The 22,720-nt window shown below is 41.6% G+C and overlaps 1 protein-coding gene across 1 annotated transcript in view; it reads left to right on the top strand.

Annotated features, from left to right (window-relative positions):
* EBPL (EBP like) overlaps positions 1-22,217 on the top strand; it is a 28,662-nt gene extending 6,445 nt beyond the window's left edge. Inside the window, exons 2-4 of the mRNA XM_019748042.3 lie at positions 14,822-14,891; positions 20,217-20,355; positions 21,668-22,217. Coding sequence (XP_019603601.1) covers positions 14,822-14,891; positions 20,217-20,355; positions 21,668-21,908 — 450 coding nt within the window. The 3' untranslated portion in view covers positions 21,909-22,217. The remainder of the gene's footprint in view (positions 1-14,821; positions 14,892-20,216; positions 20,356-21,667) is intronic.
* The last annotated feature ends 503 nt before the right edge of the window (positions 22,218-22,720 follow it).

Raw genomic sequence — 22,720 nt, 5'->3', positions numbered from 1 at the left:
GTTTGTAGGAGCTATTCTGCAGTACTGGTTAATATTGAATGGATAGAAAAATGATTTTATCCTTGTAATTTGTAGTAGATATCAGTCATTTACATTTTTAAGCCTCAAACTACTCAGATATCTAGAACGTCAGAGTTCTTTTTCTATGTCAGACAGTCTTTGAAACAAAATTTGGTTAAATTGTGTATTCCCATGATCCTTGTGAAATGTATAACATTTACATACCTAAAAGGAAAAAAAAGATAAAATCACCCAGAGGTAATTATTGTTAGTATTCTTAAGAATAGCCTTCCAGAATTTATATGAAAATATACACCCAAAGTTCTTTTTATGAAAATGGGATCATACTATTCATTCTTTGTTGCTTTTTTTCATTCAACTATGTTCATTGCCCATGCATATCAGTATCTATTGAACTACCTCATAATTTTAAATAACTTCACAGGATGCTATTATACTTTATGTGTAATCTATTTAACCAGTCCCTAATTATAGGACTTACAGGCTCTTTCCAGTTGCTGGCAATTATATAGAATGCTCTCTGTGCATTTTCATGCAGTTGTCTAATTATTGGCTGAGGATGAATCCTGAAAATGGAATTGCTGGCTCTAACGGAAGCCAGTTTATAAAAACTTCAGAAAGTCTCTTACATTTTACTTCAGAAATATTTTATATTGGTACTAGTGGTAGTTTTCCTTTGTTCTAACTGATTATTATCGCTATAAGTGAAAGCAATTGAGATATAGCTATAGTAACCAGCCACTTTTCTAAATTCTCTTTTCCCCCTTCAGCTTCATTGAGTTATAATTTGTATTCAATAAAATTCACCACTTTTGATGAATTTGGGTGATTGTGTACAGTTGTGTAACCACCACCACATACACAGTATAGAACATTTTCATCACTTTTTAAAAAGTTTTCTCCTTCCCCTTTGAGATGATCCCAACCCGACCTCTGCCCCCAGAAAACACTGATCTGCCTCTTGTCATTAAAGTTTTGCTGTTTGTAGAATTTCATATAAATGAAATCATATAGTGTATAGTCTTGTACTTAGTATAATTTACTGAATAGTATCCCAGTATATGGATATATCCCAATTTATTTATTCATTTACCATTTAATGAACATTTGGGTTGTTTCTAGTTTTTCACTGTTAAAAATAGTACTGCTATTAGCATCTGCTTACAAGCCTGTGTGGACATAAGTTTTTATTTGACCTGGGTAAGTGCCTAGGCGTCGGATTCTTTAACTAGAGTAGGAACTGCCGAACTGTTTTCCAAAGTGGCTGTACATTTTCCATTCCCACCAGTGACACTTGAGAGTTCCAGTTGCTTCACATCGTCACAGTGTCTTAGTCAGCTCGGGCTGCTGTAACAAAAATACCACCAACTGGGTGGTTTAAATAACAGATGCTTATTTCTCATTTTCTGGAGGCTGGAAGTCCAAGATCAGATGCCATGATGGTCTGGTGAGAGTCCACTTCAGGGTTGCAGACAGGTGCCTACTTGCTGTGTCCTCACAGGGCTGAGAGCGAGCCCTGGTTTCCCTTCTTCTTCTTAGATTATAAGGACAGTGATCCCATCAGGGGGGCCCTACCCTCCTGATCGCATCTATACCTAATTACCTCCCATGGGCTCCACCTGTAAAGACCATCACGATGGGGGATTAGGTGTTTGACAGATGCATCTGGGAGGACAGAAACATTCAGTCCATCACCCTTAGTATTGTTATTTGTGCTGCTGCTCTCTTTTCTTTTAGTTATTCTAATAGATGTGTATGACCAACACTTGTCAGCTGGCACTTCCGTGATGTCTAGTGATGCGGAACATCTTTTCATATGTTTATTTGCCATTCATATATCTTCTACTGGGAAATGTGTTCAAATCTTTTTGCCCATTTTTTAAATTAATTTTTTTGAGATAATTATAGATTCACCTGCAGAGAGAGGATAGACAGATCCCATGTACATTTTACCCAGATTCCCCAATGGTCACATCTTGCAAAACTGCAGTATAATATCTCACTGAGGATATTGACATTGACAGTCAAAAGGCAGAACAAGGATCGCATGGTCAGCTTCAGACACTTAGGAGGTTACACATAGGTCGACGCCCCCGTCCCTGCCTCCCCCGCCCTCTCGCCCCAGCCCCATCTCCCAGGTTCTCCTGAGAATAGGACAGGCAGCCAGTGGCTCCCCTTCTCTTGTACCCTGCATTCCCAGCGAGGCTCGTGCTGCTGCTGCCACTACTCGCAGGCCGCTGTGGCCAAGGAGAGCCTAGGCTGCAGTGCTGCTGCACCACCATCACTGAGGCCCTGATCGGCGGGGCTGGGGAACTCCATCACCCAGACCCAACCTGCTGGCAATGACCGAGACCCTGGAGAATGGTCTTGTACCTCCCAGTCTGTCTTGAGGAAGCTTCACAATGCCAGTCAAGGCTTCAGCAAAGCAATGGCATTACAGGTTTGGTGGCCCCATGGTTGGAAGTGCTTTGGCAGTTTAATGCTGTGGGCAGTCTCATTGAGTGGGTGGGCAACTCCTCAATAAGAGGGATCCAGAGGCTCGAGTGGCACAACTCTCCCTCCAAATGCAGAGAGTATCTCTGGGGCTGTGGGCACCTCTCCCTGCCACCTCTTGTATGCCACCCCATAATAGGCGACCACCACCCAGTTTCCCAGAGACTGAGGGCATTCCCACAGTGAGGTGGTCACCTACCTGCTCCTCTCCTCTCACTTCCTGCCTACGAACCTTTTCCATGTACCCTTGACCTTCTGTCTCCACCAGCTTTTCTCTATTCTTTCTGTTGTCTTCTGTCTTCTCCCTCCAGAAAATCCAACTCTGGACAGTTTTTACCACATTTACCTGCAACTGCCAAAGGTAAAGAAATAGCAATTTGAAGACATTAAAACAGCATTCTGTTTATATTTCAACTAAGGTAGAACAACCAGCTTTTAAAAAATAATACAAAAATTGGGCAAAAGAAGTAAGCTTGTTTATCCCAAGTATTTAGAATGATTAGTTCCCTGAGGGGAAAGGGTTTTTTACATATTCTGGGTACATGCACACATACTTGCCCCCAAAAACCCAACTCCAACCATGTACCCTGGGAGAAACCCTGTCTAACAGCCTGAGGCAGATTTTATTACTACTTTCCGTTTAATCATGTTCGGTATTTCCCCAGTTCTTTGTAAATTCTCTATCACAATGTTTCACAAGTTTTTTTGAGGGTGTGGGGGAGTTACTACCTTCCTTTGAGTCCCTTAAGGGCAAAGACTGTTACTTTCCCATCTTTGCATCTTCAGAGATGCACTGCCTCACTGCAGAGTTCTTTGGCAAAGCTGATTTCATCCTAAGACCACAGATGTTTGGGACCATCAGCTCCATAGCAGGATAAAAAGCAAGTTGGCTAGAGCTGGCTTTCCACTCATCCAGGGAGAACATATTTCTGCCCATTCAAAATGGTGGCCCCAAAACGTCACCACTTTGTGGAAGAGATTCGAAAAAGCTTTTGTTATTCAAGATTGGTACACATTGTTTTTTTTTAAGTCACTATCCGGTTTGAACACATTGTTTATTACTTTAGGAACAAAAGGAGAAGGCAGTGTAGATTGCCAGTTTTGTCACTAAAATACAAGTTTCTAAGGACAGTGGTATGTTCAGTGTCAAACCTGTCAGTGAAGCTCTTAGAGGCAAGAACCTCTGATTTATTTAGTCAGACTAATTCAAGTGACAGGCAGATACACAGAGCAGCAGGCGCGTGGCAGCTCATGGACACCCAGCAGAAGCTGAGATCTAGCCTCCTGGAGTCTGGAACTGAAGGGTGGTTCTGAATCAGAGGCAGCTGTGTGCTAAGGTGACTTTCCCCGCCTCCTGGCTCCTCTAGGCCTGCTTCTCTTTCTGCCACTTGCTGGCTTTCTCGCTTTTTTGTGTTTTGTGGGGGTTTTTGTATCCCATAGCATCTACCTGTATCCATGTTTTATGGGTTGAATAGTGTCCTCCCCACCCCCCAAAAAAAGATATGTTGGAGTCCTAACCCCAGAATGTGGTACTTAGCAATAGGGTCTTTACAAAGGTAATTAAGTTCAAACGAGGCCATTATGGTGGGCCCTCATCCAGTACAACTGTTGTCCTTACGAAAGGGGGAAATGTGGGCACAAAGACACACATATTGCATGTGAACATGAAGGCAGAGATCAGGGTGATCCCTCTGGAAGCCATGAAACGCCAAATATCACCATCAAACCACCAGAAGCAGGGGGAACCGCCCTCAGAAGGAACCGGTCCTGTCGACACCTTGGTTCTGGATGTCGAGCCTCCAGAACTGAGAGACGATAAATGTTTGTGGGTGTTTTGTTTGTTTTTGTTTTATTAAACTTTTTAAAAATTTATTTTAAGTGTGTTTTTCCAGCACCCATCAGCTCCACGTCAAGTAGTTGTTTCAATCTAGTTGTGGAGGGTGCAGCTCACAGTGGCCCATGTGCGGTCCAACCAGCAACCTTGTTCTTAAGAGCTTCGCACTCTAATCAACTGAGCTAACCGGCCTCCCAGTGTTTGTGGTTTTAAGCCACACGGTTTGTGGTACTTTTTTCTGGCAGCCCTAGCAAACTAATATATCCTGCTTCTTGGTAACTTGAGTTTATTCATAACGTAGATTTATTCTTGGCCTCTCATGACCTCTGCTACATATTAGTTTTCAGAATGAGTTTGGATTTATTCCCTATTTCTGAGTTTGTGTTCTAGAGAGTAAGAATTTCATTGGCCCAACTCATCCCTGTCCCTCCTTGTCCTCTGCTCCAATCACCTAAAGCCAGAGAAGTGGCTGTCACAGTGTAGAACATGGTTTCCCACAGCTGTCCCCTCTGTGGGGAGTGGGGGTAGAGTCCCATATGGGGACAGCATGCATCACAACTAACACTTTTAAGGGAATGCCCAGTACTGTGTGTGGAAAATGAGAGAACCTTGTCTAAGAATTGGATTTAGGGGCCAACTAGTCCAATCCCCCTCTTGAAATAGGAATTTTACTAATGGCCCAGAAAGACATAGCGTCATATCCACCCTTTGCTTGAAAACTTTCAGTCAACGCTCTCTTTCCAAAATGAACAGCTCTACTTGCAAGAAAATTCTCCCGTATGTTGAGTTGAAATTAACCTCCTTATGACTCTCCTCATTGGTCCTAGTTCTGCCCTCTGTGTAACCCAGAGGGAATCCCCTGTCTACCCAACAGCTCCTAGTGTGAATGCCTTCCACCATTTCTCATGACATGGCTTCCGGCACTTTTCTTTGCTATCAGTCAGCTTCATACAGGCCACAGGTTGCCTTTTCAGTGCTGTGCCAATTACTCAGCATTGTTCCAGATGGTGACTGACGATTATTCAAGAAGTCTGGGGTATGGCCTTTGGGGTCCACAAATGAGCTTTTGAATGCTGGCTCTGCTGTTTACCAGCTGTGAAACCTTGGGCTCCCTTCACTCCTATAAATGCTTTCTGGAAGGAGAAGGGGAAGGAAGGAAGGAAACTTTCTGTCTCAGTTTCCTTATTGTTTTAGTTCATTCTGGCTGCTGTAAAATACCACAGACTGAGTGGCTTATAAACAACAGACACTTGTTTCTCACAGTTCTGGAGGCTGGATGGTCAGGTGAGGGCCCTTTTCCAGGTTCATAGCTGACGCCTTCTCACTGTGTCCTCACTTTGTGGAAGGGAAGTGGGATCTTTCAGGAACCTCTTTTCTAAGAGAACTAATTGCGTTCATGAGGGCCCCACTCTTATGACCTAAGCTCCCAAAGGCCCCAACTCCAAATACCATCATCTTTAAGTGGGTGAGATCTTAACATATGAATTTTGAAGGGCCACATTCAGACCACAGTACTTATCAATAAAGTATGGAAACAATATTTTCTTCAAAGGGTTGTTATGAGGATTAAATAAAGCTTTGTCATGTAGGGCGGTGCTTCTCAAACATGACCTTGCACAGGAATCACCTGGGGATCTTTTTACAATGCAGATTCTGATTCCTTATGTCAGGGTGGAGTCTGAGATTCCGCATGTGGGCCAAACTGCCTCACTGGAGCCTGTGCCATGCTGTGGCTCACAGGCCACACTCGAATCGAAACGATATAGGACACCTGGCACAGTGCCTGGCGTTGAGCAGAGTTCAGTCAATGTCAATTCTCTCATCCTCTGTGCCTTTTGTGACCCCTTCTATCCACGCTCAGTACTTGGATGAACATTTAATTTTCATCCAATTCCTATGTAATACAGTGATAATGCATATACCCCATTAAGATGAGCCTTGGAAAATTTCCTTTCAAATCCTTAATCTGAGAAGCAACAACTGCCTGGGCAGAGAAGGGTGTATCCTAAAAGGGGACAAATATTTTTCAAGTCCTAAACCAAACACTAAGCTGCAGTGTTGTAGGAATAATAGAATTTTGTGTAGCAGTTTGATACCCCTAGTTCTGAAAGGCCCCCCACCCCCATCTGCTGGGGCAGGTTCCATCAAATGGAATTCCTCGTCTCATTAAGTGGACGACAGCTGGGTAGCATACATTTATGAAGTCACCAAAGCCTTGTCATCGGGGTGCTGTAGGAGGGCTGAAGCAGCTGATCCTTCTGGAAACAGTGATGGATGCTATTGCCATGGCATAGAAAAATCAAGTCTGATTAAGCTGAGGTTTCATGAGTCAGATTAGAAAAAGCGAATAAATTTTGACAGGATTTACGTACTGATGCTATTCTTACTCCACTTTATACTCCCACTCTTAATAATGAATATTGCACTATTTTCTCTAGGTCTTCATTGAAACACACTTAAAAAATAAAACAGTGAAAACAAAACAAAAACCTTGCAAATGTATCCAAGTACAAATTCAGCCTTTACAGATACAAACACAAATTACAAAAGAAGTTTGTGTTCTTTTCTTTTTTATTTCTACAAGGACTTTTTTGTGCTAAATTTTTCTTCTTTAGTGGTTGAAATGGGCATTCTCCATAAAGTGGTCGTTTAATTATAGATAGCAGTAGCTTGCATAGCTTAAGCATTTATTTAAATCTGAGCTTTAATCTGTAGCTGTTTTAAAGTCTATAAAATATGTTGCAAAATTACATGTCTGGAACATCTTAAGTGAAAAATGAGACTAGCCTTTGTTACTTAATTTTATTTGCCATGATACATTTTAACTTTTAAGCTGATTTCGTTAGCATCTCAGTTAGGTAGATATAGTACAATCATGTTTTAGAACATCTAATATGAACTTTTCTATTAATTTTGTTTTTTAATTGAGATATAATTGGCATATGTAATATTAGTTCCCAATGTATAACAATGATTCAATATTTGTATATATTGTAAAATGATCACCACAATAAGTCTAGTTAACATCCACCAGCATGCATAGTTACAATTTTTTTCTTGTGATGAGAACTTTTAAGATCTACTCTCTTAGCAACTTTCAAATGTACAATACAGTATTATTATAGTCACCGTGCTGTGCATTACATCCCCATTTCCCGTTTTTAAACCAAAATTTCTGATACTTTAAAATTTTTGAATAAATGAACATTATAGAATTTTCCTCATAACCCTCTGGATTAATAGTAGAAAAAAATAATAGCGGGGAGAAACTATTTTAAATATTTATAACTACCTAATAACATATACATGAAAAATATCTTGAAGGCTACCATGAAACTCAACAATGGTGTCTGTGGGGGATGAGACTGAGGGTCAGGAAGGAAAGAGACTTTTTTACCCTTCACTTTGTACCTTTTTGTATGTTTTCTTTTTCTTTTCTTTTTTACTTTCAGCATGTGTCCCTTTTAAAATAATTTTTTAAAAATAAGTTTTAATAGTTGAAATAGTACAGGTACAGCACCAGAAGAAACGTCAGAGGAGGAAAGAAAATTCCGCTGAAAAGCCCACATGCTGTAGGTGATGTGGGAGCGCAGCCCTTGACAGGGACAGCTCACTGTGACCCTGGAAGAGCTGTTTTCAGGGCCAGCAGAAGCCAGACCCTGCACAGCTTCTCTGCAGGGACAGCAAGAGAGAACTCCCTCAGTATGTCACCCAGAGCCAGGTGGACCCCAGGGCTGCCATTTTGATGGCTGGTAATTTGAAGAGGGAATATGAATAATGAGTTTTTTCCTTTCTTTTTTAGTCATTACCATTGTCTCTCCTTACTTTTCAGTGTGTGTGTGTGTGTGTGTGTGTGTGTGTGTGTGTGTGTGTGACTTCAGGCTGGCAGAAGAGCCTGCAGGAGGTAGGCAGGTTTACTCTGTGGTTTGGTTTATTGAGACTCTCGAATAATCGGGAGACTCACAGTAATGATGACTGTTGGAACACCAGTCTGTTTGCAAATAAAGTGCATCTGAAGGAGAAAACGATAGCAAACGGCTTACTTTTTTGCAAGGCGCTCTGCACGCTCGCTGTGTGCTGCGGGCAGTTTCCGGCTTTGCGTCGCTGTTGTAGTTGAGGGTGATCCAGACACCCAGGCCGCGTTGGGTCTGGCAGGATCCGGGGAGAGCTGAGCCTCAGGCGGTCTGGAGGCCTCGGTGCACAGTCCCTTACGACTGTGGTCTGGAGGCCCTGCTTGCGCGTTAGAAGGGTAAAGGCAGGGCCTGCGGGACACGCAGTCCGCGTCGGCTGACCAGAAACTCTAGGGGCGCCTGTCTCTGAGCTAGTGGAGCACGAAGCGCTGCGGCTGGTTTCCTCTAGTAATGCAGCAGTTGGCTTCGACAAGTTGCTGTGTATCTTTTTTAAATTAAGGTTTACCATTAAAAATTTCAAACATTCACTAATGTAGAGCGAGTAGTATAATGAACAGATTCAACACGTTCAAAATTTGCTGCGCTTGCTTCATCGTCGCGTTTTTCTTTTCCTCCTTCCCTCCCTTTTCTCCGTTTCTCCCTCCCTGTTTCTTTCGTTATTGCGGAAACGTTTTAAAGGGAATCCAGACCTCCTGTCTTTTTACCCTTCATCCTCAGTAAGTCTATCCCTAAAAATTCAGGTTGTGATTCCTAAGGGACAGGTGTCTGCCTCTCACACTATTGTAGGAGTTACAGTAGCACAGGACGGCTTGAAGACGTCATCATGTCCAGTCAGAGAGTCTACCCTGGTGGCCTCCTCACGGCTCGGGAATGGGCAGGCATAAAGCTCATGGGGTCATTCCCCCCGGAAAGGCTGGGGCTAAAGCAGACACTGACCCCACAGCCCTCTCTGTGGCCCCTTCCTCCACCCAGTGTACCTAAGCCACTGCTCACGAACCGCACCAGTGAGGTGAATGGACCTAAGCAATGATGAGTCTTCCAAGTGCTGCACGTAAGGCTTCTGATAAATACGAGACACTCTATCAAAAGGTGAAGATGTGGATCTAGTCTAATTCTGCTGATTACTCTTTCATGCATTCAGTTATTCATTCATCAAACTTCTATTGAGTGCTTTATTCTGTACCTGTTTTTGTTTCTTTGTTTTTGTTATTTTGCTTTTTGTTTTTTAATCAGGAACTGGAAGTCCAGAGAGGTAAAAGTAGCAGGGAATATAAGAAATAGAATCTGTTGTACTTGTATTTGCTCAGTTTACCCAGGTCTCCAGAGTAAAACACAATGCTCTTCCCCACCCATTCAAACCCTCCTCCCCAATGACAGCAACGCCCTCTGTATGGCTTTTGCCACTTACCAGGTACGTTTCATCTGATCTTTAGAACTTCAGGGTGCTTGTTGAGCTCAAACATGAATTTTAGTTCCAGATGGCTAGATCTTGACCATATCTTATGATTAAAGGTTTTTGGAGCTGATAACCTTTCATGTTTATTCTGCACATTAATATACACTTAATGCTCCAGAGCCTAGGAATAAATTTAAGGGTGGAGAAAAAAATGATTGATGGTTCATTTATATAAAATGTGAATTCCTAGAAGGAACTATTCTGTCTCCATTCCCTACAATTCTGCAGGTAAGTTTGGCCCTTGGCAAATAGGAACTAACGTTTTCAGTGACAATGATGTTAGGCCTCTGTTTGGTCAGAACAGATTTGGTTCAGAATCCCCCAAAGACTCGTTAGGCCCATTGTAGCCAGTCTCATTCTGAAGCTGGAGACTCTGCCTCCTCTGCCCGATTTGCTCAGTTTTGCATTGAGTCTATCACTGGCTCAAATTTAACCACAGATAGTACATACAGCCCAGGCTGACCTGTGCTTGTCAACTTACGTTCCTCGTAGTGAGTTCCTTTAGGATAAGATCAGGCCAATCTCAGAATCACAGAACTTTCCAGATGGAACCTTGGTTCCCTGAAACCCTGATATTGACACACTCACCACTTTTTTTTTTTTTTTTTTTTAAGATTTTATTGGGGAAGGGGAACAGAACTTTATTGGGGAACAGTGTGTACTTCCAGGACGTTTTTTTTTTTTTTTTTCCAAGTCAAGTTGTTGTCCTTTCAATCTTAGTTGTAGAGGGCACAGCTCAGCTCCAGGTCCAGTTGCCTTTGCTAGTTACAGGGGGTGCAGCCCACGATCCCTTGTGGGAATCGAACCGGCAACCTTGTGGTCGAGAGGATGCGCTCCAACCAACTGAGCCATTCAGGAGCTCAGTGGCAGCTCAGCTCAAGGTGCTGTGTTCAATCTTAGTTGCAGGGGGCGCTGCCCACCATCCCTTGCGGGAATCCAGGAATCGAACTGGCAACCTTGTGGTTGAGAGCCCACTGGCCCATGTGGGAATCGAACTGGCAGCCTTCGGAGTTAGGAGCATGGAGCTCCAACCGCCTGAGCCACCAGGCTGGCCTCACCACTTTTTACGGTCTTCTTTCCCTGCCTTTGATCTGAATGGCTGTCCTGTGGTGGCACACCTCAGGACTTGAAGGTACAGGGAAAGGTTATAAGCCCTTAGAGTTGTCTTGAGGAAAGTATCAAATAGTTGCTAATGCTTTTGGTACATGGCGTACTTTAGGAAGGCAAGCCAAGTGTTTGTGTGTTTGTTTGGCTCCATTTTTACATAAAACACAAGGGCATCTTTCTAAGTAAGTCATCATGTAAACTTGTCCTTAATTCAAGGTTAGCAAATACTGAACACAAAATACCTTCCTGGGTTCTTGAGGATTCTAAGAGAGAGAACACAACATTTCAGACCCTAACGGTGTATATTATCTAATGGGGACTGGAGATCCATAACCAGCAGACAGTTGATGATTATAGAAACACAAATTTAGTAACAAGGGAGAGTAAGAAATTAATCCTTACTAGGTTTGGGAAGGTTTCTTGGAAGAAGTAGAGTTTGAGCTGGATTTTAAAAAGGAAGGGAACTTCAATAGGTAGTTAGAAAAGGGAACGAATTTGTTGTACACTCATGGGTTTCTGCATGTTACAGATTGCCAGGTCTCCATCTTGCTGTAACATAGAGTTGCTTCTGGTGAAAGGTCTTGGACCTAATGTGAGAGTCCATGTTTTGCTAATGGCTCTGGTTAAAGAGATTGCTAGTGGAAGTCATGTCTAATTTTAGGATAAGATCCACCATCTCATTTTAGGAAGTCCTTCATCTTCTAGACAGATGGACTGTGAGGCATAGAGAGGGCCTCATTGCCCCTACTGGCCAGTCCAGTGGACATGTTTTGCCTAGAAAGTTCCCAGGCCAAGCCAGGGAAGTGGTGTGGATTTCCTGCTATGAGTCTACTAAAAATAAAAACTCAGTTGGTGCTCCTGAGTGGGAAAAGTGTGACTTCTGCCATGATGCTGAAAAAAAAATCGATTGGTGAAAATAAAGATTTGCAAAGTGGACTGAGAGAACTTGTTTAAAAACACTGCTGTTTATCTCATACATAATTTTTAAATCTTCATTAAAGAATATAATTTTTATATATACTCTGAAATAAACCGCATTTATTTATTAATTAAGTAATGTATAGAGTGTCAAGAAAAGACAAAATAAACCAGCTAGAAAGCCTCTGTTCAGCAGAGATAGGAGTAGATAAGAAGCTAGAAGATATTAATGAGATGGGGAGAAAGTCAGGTTTCTTCTCGCAATCAGAGAAAAAGAAAGGCAATTTTGAACTGTAGCATAAACAAAAATATAAGAAAGTCAGGGCTCTTACAAGAGACTCACTTCAGATTGAAAGACACACAGACTGAAAGGAAAGGGATGGAAAAAGATATTTTATGAAAATGGAGACAAAAAAAAAAAAAGAAGCTGGGTAGCAATACTTATACCAGACAAAATAGACTTTGAAACAAAGGCTATAACAAGAGACGTAGAAGGACCCAGTAATTCCACTTCTGGGTAGTCAAAGAACTAATTCAAAAAGACATATGCATCCATGTGTTCACCGCAGCGCTATTTACAACAGCCAAGATACAGAAGCAACCTAAGTGTCCGTCAATAGATAAATGGATAAATAAGTTGTACATATATACAATGGAATATTACTCAGCATAAAAAGAATGAAATATTGCCATCTGCAGCAACATGGATGGACCTGAGGGTATTGTGCTCAGTGGAGTAAGTCAGAAGAGAAAGGCAAATACCATATGATTTCACTTAACATGTGGAATCTAAAAAACAAAATAAACAAAACAGAAAGAAACTCATAGATACTGAACATTTTGATGGGTCCCAGATGGGAAGGATTGGGGAGATGGGTGGAAAAGGTGAAGGGATTAAGAAGTACAAATTGGTAGTTACAAAATAGTCATGGGGATGTAAAGTACAGCAAAGGAGATATAGTCAATAATATGGTAATAACTATGGTGTCAGGTGGGTACTAGATTTATCGGGGTGATCACTTCATAAGTTATATAAGTGTCTAATCACTATGCTGTACTCCTGAAAGTAATATAATATATGTCAACTGTAATTGGAAAATAAATAATTATTTTTAAAGAGAAAGGAAGTCATAGCTCAAATATGAAGCCAACTGAAATACAGCATGATTTTGAGAAATTTATGAGTGTGAGAAAGAATATTCCATTTGCCACATTCTCCTTAAGTGACACATTAAGTCAAAATACTGGCTCTGTAGGGAAAAAAGTTGTGATGCATTGCGGTGAACAATATTTACATAATCACCATATTATAAATGCTTTTGACTGGCTTTTCAGCTTTTAAAATCCACTTATCGATAAAATAGGGAAGACAAATATGTTTACAGAATAGGAATGGAAATATAATCAATCTCCACAATGTACAAGCAAAGTGGACGGAAGCTGAGAGTTGGAAATGGAAGGAGTGGGAGCTGTCATGCTTATCTTATAGGGTAAGTCCAAATACGCAATATTGATGAAGGAGTAGGTGAGGTTTTAAGTTTATTACTTAAGTTACAAATTTGGGTAACTAATAGAAGAATGAAAGAGAATAATATAGCTATTGAAGGGGTTCAGAACATGCCTCTCCAAAATATGCCACTTTGGCATATTGATTATTTTGAGCCGAAGGCATCTGAGAAACAGCAGGTGCAGGGAGGGTTCTCTGATTTCCCCCTTTCTACCTAAAATCAAGTGATAGTTTCCCATGATAAAGGTGCCCTCCCTGTACCAGGAAAGGAGGAACATTCTCATCACCAGAGGCTGGAAGTCAATGCCAAAAGAACCTGTGCAAACAAACCTACTCAAATAACCCTTATCTTCTACTAGTTTCCCCCATATATTTCTTAGTCACTTTTCCACAATTAAATGTCTCTAGCTCACACCCCTTGTCTTCTTGTATCCCTGTCATTTATCATTTTTTGTGTGAAAAGGTATTTTTTTGAAACCTCCATGTACAAGTAAAAATATTAAATAAAATTTTTATGCTTTTCTCTTGTTAATCTGTTTTACGTCAGTTAATTCTTAGGCCACCTGCAGAACCGAAGAGATTCGTAGAAGGAAGTTTTTCTTCCCCCATCCTACCCAAAACTGAAAGGACTGGGAAAGGGAAGGGAAGCAGTATAAATTAAATAATTTTTCAGGATGGGCAGTTAATAAATAATATCCAAAGAAATAGCAGTGTAAGTATATTGTGAGCTATGAAGATAATCCCCAGAACTACAGACAGAAGTGGTTATAAGTGGTAACTCCTGGTACTAGAACTGAGCAGAGATTAGGCAGAGACACAATTTTAATGTCATTTAAGCAATTACTTTGGTAAAAAGAAATGAGAAAAAAAAAGTTGTATTGACCAGCAACAAATTTGTTCCAAGGAGCAACATAACTATCAGATATCCCAGTGAATTCTAGTTTATTGTTTTTTGAAACTTTAGGCAAAGAAATACTTCAATGATAGAGAATTACTAGGTATAATTGCAGATATTTCATTACCTAAAATTTTAAATGTAGCCTATAAGCATTTTTAAATTTCCTAAATTTGCCCTTACACAGGAAAAAGAACTAGTTCAACTCTAGTATAGATATTTGAATGCCACTTTAGTTAATAGATCTTAGATTTTTTTTTTTTTTTTAAGTGACACAAAGTGAACTGCTGTGAGGTACTTCTCAAAGGTGTAAAATCCCTGGAATAATCCAGAATTTAGTTTATTCAATATAACATTTAAGCTCTTTCCTTGTGCAAAATTTTCAACTTATCTTTCCCCCATAAGAACACACCGCTGATTTTATAATGCCAATCATTGAAAAAATAGCATTTATTATATAAATATTAGCTTTGGACTTACTCATTTCCAAGGTCAGGGAGCCAGGCTCCAGGACAGCACCCCTCCGTCTCCCCCAGGGGCTGCATAGGTGTGCTCTGAGCGTGCCGGTGCGGTGGGGTGGGGTTGGGGAGGGACGCTGCCTTGCAGTACCATGTATCTGCGGTGCCATCCTGTGGTCGTGATGTTAAACTAGAGCATGTTTTCATTTTCTTCTCTCTAGGAAGGCCCTTTTGTCTACTTGTCTTTCACAGGAAACATTGCAGAGTCGGATGGCTTGATTGCCTCATTGTGTAAGTAATTTGAAATGTTTGCATTTGAAATGTTTGCGGAGATTAATTGCAAGTGTGGCTGCCAATTAAATGAGTGCCTGTATCCCATCCTGTATGATTCTATTTATATAAAATGCCCAGAATAGGTGACTCTGTAGAGACAGATTACAGATTAGTGGTTTCCTGGGGGTGGCAGGAGAGGAGGGGGATATTGGGGGAAGGGAGAATAGAGAATGACTGATAAGGGGTACACGTTTCTTTTTTGGGGTGATGAAATGTTCTAAAATTAGATTGTGATTATTCAAATCTGTGAATTCACAAAAACCCACAGAATGGTATACTATAAACAGGTAAATTGTATGGCATGTGAATTATATCTTAATAAAGCTATATATTAAATATATAGTGCACATTGCAGCATTTGCAGTATTTAAACTGGATGTCTTTCATACTTTTAATATCAACTTTCACATATGTGTGTGTGTGTGTGTCTTGTAGATAATTTCCAAAAATCTTCTTGCACTACAGAGATATTAACTAGTTTTCTTATCCTCTTCATGCTCACTATAAATCAGTCCACATTCAATCAGTTAGCGTTGACTAGCTCCACGTGCCACGTCAACACCGACAAATCCCTGAGCTGGGCAGCAATGGGGCCCTGTGCCTCTGTGATCGCACTGCCTTGTGCAGGGAAACTTCTTTCAGATTTTGTGTCTGAAATTCCTCGTTGTGTATCTCCTTTCTTCCATGATGCTGAAATGATCTTCCCCAGCCAGGATTTGTGTTGGGACTCCTGTTTACCACTCGTGCTAGGAAACTCTTCTAAGAGAATTGAGTCAGCTACAGTTAGTGCTTCTCAAGGCAAAACGTGTGTCACCTTGGATGCCTCTCAGGTCCGAGCCAGTGGTAGCTCAAGGAGCCTGAGCCCCGCGCCTGGAGTCCGGCTCCTTCAGTCCCAGCAACTGTGCACCTTTTTGGTGAGTAAGCCGGATTAAACTGTGCTTGAGAATTGCTGGGGAAACCCAGGGCCTGGAGGACTCCAGCCTAAGCCACTGTCCTTCCACCCTGGCGGCCCTGCCTGGCATCAGACAAAGGGAACAGCCCGGATTTGGCTCAGTCCCATGAAATGCAAACATCTCACTCAATTTTTATCAATCCTGGTCAGTTTACATTTTCACCTTAAAAAAAAGTGAAAACTCATTTTAATGGAGGTGCCCTTTTTTCTCGTGAAAGTGAAAATCCAGTAGATCATCTAAGTGCTTCTTGGGCTTTAAAGAGCACTGATTGCCTGGGGGTCTTGTTAAAACCCAGATTCTGATTCACAGGATCTGAGTTAGGCCTCCCAAATGTTTATCTGTGAACTGTCCTTTGATTCACCAGGATGTAGAGCTGGGCTGTTGACATTATATAGACCCTGTTAAAGAAAAATTATTCGTGAACTAGTTAAAGATAGGAAGACTTTATTCAATAGGGACCACTGCAGTGGGGGCTTTGCAGTAGGGAAAAGAGATCGGGCTCCACTCTAAATATAACAAGGACAGGTGGAGACTGATAGCCAAGGAGCAAGGTGGGCTCAGTGGATGGAAAATTACTAAGAAGAGACATCAAGGCTGGGCGGATGCTTCATAGCCCCACTAGCAGGATTGTTGCTGGAGGCAGGCCAGGGTGCTAAGGTATGGAGGGTGGGGGCTGAGGAACGGGATCAGACAGCTGCATCCCCATGTCCACTACAGCGTTGTTTACAACAGCCAGCACAGGGAAACAACCTAATTGTCCATCGTAGATGAATGGGTAAAGAAAATGTGGTGTATATATCCAGTGGAATATTATTCAGCCATAAAAAAGAAGGAAAATCTGCCATTTAATGGACCTTGAAGGCATTATGGTAAGTGAAATAAGTCAGACAGACCATATGATCTCACTTATATGTGGAATCTAAAAAACAAACAAACCCAGATTCACAGAAAGATCAGATAGGTGCTTACCAGAGGCAGGGGTGGGGGATGAGAGAATTAGATGAAGGTGGTCAAAAGGTACAAACTTCCAGTTACAAGATCAGTAGTACTGAGGATGTAATGTGCTACATGGTAACTATAGTTAACACTGCTGTAAGTTAAGACAGTAAATCAATCTTAAGTGTTCTCATCACAAGGAAAAAAAACAAAAAACATTTTTTCTTTTTTAAAATCTATATGCAATGATGGATGCTAACTAAACTTGGGGTAATCGTCTCACAATATATGTAAGTCAAGTCATCATGCTCTACACCTTAAATCTATATGGCGCTGTATGTCAATTATAATCTCAATAAAACTGGGGGGAAAAGTGATCAGATAACCAAGAACTGGGACTTGCGCTAAACTACCTGTGGGATTCTTGCTAAAACTGGACTAAGCAGGGACCGAGCCCAAGGTTAAGACCTTATTGAGAAACGGGCGCTAAGGAGTCAGAAAGTGTTTGTTACCCCATCATCTGCCAATCTCCGTTCTGTGGGAAGGCACAGCTGTGGCTCGGGTCCGAGAGACCTACTCCAGCCTTGAGAGTGCATCCTTCCCTCTAAACCGCTGCCTAAACCTGAGTCAGTCACTAATGATCACAGACAGCATTAGGCTTAGTAATGCTGTTTGCCCTTATGCTGTGTAGGTATTTAATCAGCAAAGAGATGGTCAGGGTTAAGCAGTAGATGAGGAGGTACCAGAGGCTTGTTACGCTGGGACTGAGGGGTGGCAGGGCCTGCTTTTACTGTCCACCTCCCTACCCCTGCCTTCCTGTTGGGCATGAACCTTGGACCCCCACCCCACCCCCACGGTCTCCTTCAGCTTTGCTGAATTAAATATAGTTTCAGACATATCGTGTGCTCTTAGCTCCAGACCTTTGCACGTGCTCCTCCCTGAAACAGCCTTCTCCCTCACCCAGTTCAGGAGTCACCTCTTGTGGTGTAAGGCCTGAAATGAAGATCCAATGTTATGAGTGCCTCGATATCCAGTAAAATCCAGAGGGCCTCAACTGGCCTAACTGCAAGTCCCAGCCCCACCTTGCTTTCTCATATAAGGTCCCCCAGACAAACAACCCTCTTTGTCTAGGGGATGTGGCCCAGTGGCTGTGCATCCCTGAGTAGAGGGCTTCCGTTCCCTGACAGCCCTCGGAATTATTCATACAAGCCAATCCCATCCCGCCGCCCTGCCACAGGAACCAGAGGTCACCCCATCCTCTTGTTACTACAGAGCCTGCCTCTCACATCTCCTCCTTGTTCATTTCCAAGTGCAACTGCCACAGGGCCCTACGTGGCGCAGTGTCCTCTTTCCCCAGGCTGTGAGTATGTGGCTAAGAAAATGCAGCCAATCTCACCTGTCCAGTCTTGTGTGTGGTATGTTGGGCCATCCCCATAGCCCTGGGGTGGAATCCCTCCCTCACCAACAGGGTGAAGAGGAAGTGATCAAACACCTCATCTCCCTTGTCTGGCTTCGGTGCCACTTCCTCCGTGTCCCATACTCTGTCACCATCACTCATTGCATGGTCTGACCTCACTAAAATGTGAGCCCCTTGCTGGCAGATTTTGTGTCCCAGTTGCTGCAAGCACAGAGCCTTCCGTATGCTCCAAAAGATGTGTTGAATTAAAGAATGAATGAATGGTGTTGTATTTATGAATGTCTTAACACTTACTAATCTCTTAGTTCCTAAAGCACTGACATTTTTCTGTGATATTTTCTTTGATTTTTGGGTGTACTCAAGGGTACATTTTGCCTATTGTATACGTGTTTAAATTTAGAGGAAAAATTGTGTTGTTTTCTGGTTAGTTCATGGCTGGCAGTCAACTCAGGACTTCTGGTTGTGTTGGCGTTTCCCAGACTCTCCTCTCAGCATGTGTCTGTTTGTTATCTCATTAAATAGCTGCTCCTGCTTATTTGCCATCTTCTCAGAACAGCCTTTCATTAGAACCCTTTGTCCCTGGCCCCAGGGATCCTAACTCTGGCCTGTAAGCGACTAGAGCCTCTGCTGCTCAGCCCAATCAGAACATGTCATTCATTTTTGACCATTCATACCTTTTCTTTCTTTTTTTTTAATTAAATTTTTTTGGGGTGACAATTGTTAGTAGAGTTACATAGGTTTCAAGTGTACAATTCTGTAATACATCATCTATATATCATGTTGTGTGTTCATCATGCAGAGTCAGTTCTCCTTCCATCACCATATATTTGATCCCTTTTACCCTCGTCTACCACCCCCCTTACCCTCTGGTAACCACTAAACTATTGTCTGTGTCTATGAGTTTTTGTTTCTTCATTTGTTTGTCTTGTTCCTTTGTTGTTTTGTTTTATATCCCACATATCAGTGAAATCATGGTTCTTGACTTTTTCTGTCTGACTTATTTCGCTCAGCATAATAATCTCAAGATCCATCCATGTTGTCACAAATGGCACTATTTCATCTTTTCTTATGGCAGAATAGTATTCCATTGTCATTCATACCTTTTCTATATAATGTGAGAACAGGATTTAAAGGGAGAGAAGGTGGGGACTTTTGTTATTTTACTTTGATTATTTGAGATCTTAGGACCAACATGTATTACTTGATAAGAGAGAAAGAGAGGAGGGAGGGAGATGGAGAGGGAGGCAGAAAGGGGGGAGGAAGAGAGAGAGAGAGAGAGAGACAGAGAGAGAGAGAGAGACAGAGGGAAAGGAAGGGAAGGGAAGGGAAGGGAAGGGAAGGGAAGGGAAGGGAAGGGAAGGGAAGGGAAGGGAAGGGAAGGGAAGGGAAGGGAAGGGAAGGGAAAGGAAGGGAAGAGAAGGGTAGAGAAGGGTAGGAAAGGGAAAAAGAGGGAAGGAAGGAGGACTGTAGGGAGTGAGGGTAATATGGCTTCACCCAGTGCATGGCTCTCAGTCCACTCTAAAAAGACTTTCATACCTCATGGTGCTTTCTAGAAGAAACTATTGGGTCTAGATAATGGGGTCTAGAGAAAGTTCTTAGGGCATGCCCGCTCCCCATAGCACAATTCAGGTTTTTGTGGTGGCTATTAGTGAAATCTGTCTCTGTAGCAGACTGAAATGCCCCCTTTGTCCATTTTGGATTCACTCTGTAGTTCAGGCTCTATTATTCCCCTCCCCTTCCTTCTGCCCCCTCCGCACTCAATTTCTCTTCAATTATTAATAGACGTGTTTTTTAGTAAGCATTTCCTTAATAATTTGCAAAATCTGACTGTTGAATTAATTTAGAATTCTGCTGCTTATAATGAAAAGATGGGAGTGAAGAGAGCACATATGTGAAAGCACTTCAGAAACTAAATTATTTTACCAGTATAACGTGATATTATTGCCAGTTCAGTTAACAAAGTGTGTTTTGTTTTAGGGAAAGAATATGGCAAAGCTGATGCAAGATGGCTTAATTTCGACCCAACCATTGTGTCTTTGGAAATTCTAACGGTTGTCCTGGATGGGTTTCTGGCGTTGGTCCTCATTTACGCCATAGTCAAAGAGAAATATTATCGGTGAGTGGCCTGCTCCTGTCCTGCTGAAGAGGAGAAGCGTTAGCTGTCCCAGTGCCTAAGTGACATTTGGAGTAGACGATGACCACATTTCTTTGTTAGCCGAAAAGTAGAGTAGAAATGAAAATTGTTTGGTATTAGATAAGGATCCTGGTGCAAGCGGGATCATTTCAGACCATTCAGGAAAAAAAAAAAAGAGGAATATGATTGTAGTAACAACCTAGTCACTATGGGCAAGCACAAGGTAACAGCACTGGCGGATATGCCATCGATGTTTTGGAGAATAAAAGAGTGATATTTCCATTCTTTTTTCCCCCCCAAAATCACTCTAGAAAACTCCTAGTCCACTTGACACAAAGTAAATTCTCTTACATAATTCTGAACTGAACATGCCAAATAAATAAGAAATCTTTCAGAAGCAGGTTGGAGGGTATGAGGAAGGCAGAAGCATGGGGAGAGGAAGCAGCAAGGTGGAAGATTATCTATCAGTCAGAGTCAGAGTTCTCCTCCCTCCCTCCCTTTTCCTTCCTCTCCTTCTTAGGGACAAAGTGACCTGGGGCAATAGATTGCTAGCCTAGGGGGTGATGCCTAAAACAATGTCAGGTAGGTAGCGTTGCATTCAGTTTCCTACCGTCTTGCATCAAAGAAGACTTATTTATTTAAAGCTTCATTATAAAATTTCAGATTTGAAGAGACCGTAAGGGTCATTTAATCCACTTTTCCCCATCCAGTTTTACACAGCAGTAAAAATTAAATTTCTTCCTGATACCTTGTCATATTTTTTGCTCCATTCTCATGATTGTAGACTTACTACATGCACCCATTTGTTTATTATTTAAAACACTTATAACATCTGCATGTTTGAGTACTTACTGTGTGCCAGGCACAGTGCTCAGCCCTTTATATCTCATTTAATCTCTGTAAGATTCTTTGAAGAAGGAACAATTATTATTATCCCCTTTTACAACAGGTGAAATTGCAGCTCATAGTGAGATTCACATCCAGGTCTTTCTTTGCTGAGTCGTGTGAGACCTCACTAAATCTTCCTAAGACTAGTACAGAATACCCAAGAGACCTTATTTAACTCCTGAGAATAGTCTTCTAGAGGACAGTGTTGCTTCTTCAAAGAAAACATGGGTCTGCATTAATTAGATTGACTTGCCCCATCAAAGGAGCACCACACAAAACCTGAGATCCAACTTCAGAGAGGTTTTCTGCTCTGGAAGACAGCGTTGATGCCGCCATTAAAGAAAAGACGTCATGATTCAGGGTGGCGAGCTGTCGGTTTCATCCCTTGTGTCTTTCTCTCTCACAGGCATTTCATACAGATTACCCTGTGCGTGTGTGAGTTGTATGGCGGGTGGATGACCTTCTCCCCAGACTGGCTTATGGGAAGCCCCAACCTCAACACCAACAGCTGGCTCTACTTTTGGGTCTATCTGGTATTTTTCAATAGTGTGTGGGTTCTGATCCCAGGACTGTTACTGTGGCAGTCATGGGTAGAACTCAAGAAAATGTATCACAAAGGAAATAGTTTAGGGAAAAAGTTTCAGTGAATTTTCAAAATCGTAAACGTTATTGTCTTGCTTTATGAGCCAGAATGGATCAAATCATTTTGTGTAGCTAAAATTTAATACATTCCAGTCTACACTTTCTTTTTATATTGTTATTCCTGAACAACCTACTTCAAATTGATTGTAAAGTGGCAAGGTTTTGTTATTGGGTTTTTCCCCTCAATTAAATGGCAATAGAGGGAACAGAGAATAAATTTTAACTTGTAATAATAAAACTTAATTATAAATTTTTATGGCTAACATTAATGGTTCTGTAATTATTCCACTAATAAAGCCAATTATCATAAAATACTGTAGAGCATGTTATATTAATTTTTTATTCCAAAGAACATGTTGTTACTTCACTTCTAATCTTCTCACTAGTCTTTTCGTTATGAAAGTGAAAATAGAAATGAAATGAATGCCTCTATTTTACATTTATAATTTATCAAATTTGTGAAGCCAACAAAAATGACAGTAGTCAGAATTTGTGAGTGAGCCAGCTCCTCATGGGTGACATTGGGGTTGCACACAGACAGATAATTGAGTTGTATCTGCCATTTTTCAAGATGGAAGTTTTGAGTTACCTTACAAGAATACATCATACATTATGTAAAAAGGAAGTAGGAACACAGGGAAAAGGAGCGTGAGAAATAATAAGATGAAGGTAAAGTTAATATGCCAAGTGCATGCCATAATGTCATATATAATTAATTGATAGAAGTGAAGCACAAATTTGTCACCTTCAGAACCAAGAGGGAAACATGACCACGTCGTGTTTCATAAAACACGAGTTTTGGGAAGTGGTTATAGCA

This window comes from Rhinolophus sinicus, chromosome 16, assembly GCF_057876585.1.
Source record: "Rhinolophus sinicus isolate RSI-liver-muscle chromosome 16, RSI-T2T, whole genome shotgun sequence".
NCBI classification, from domain to species: domain Eukaryota; kingdom Metazoa; phylum Chordata; class Mammalia; order Chiroptera; family Rhinolophidae; genus Rhinolophus; species Rhinolophus sinicus.
Note: the sequence above shows the minus strand (reverse complement) of the source record. Positions and strands in the feature narration are given on the sequence as shown.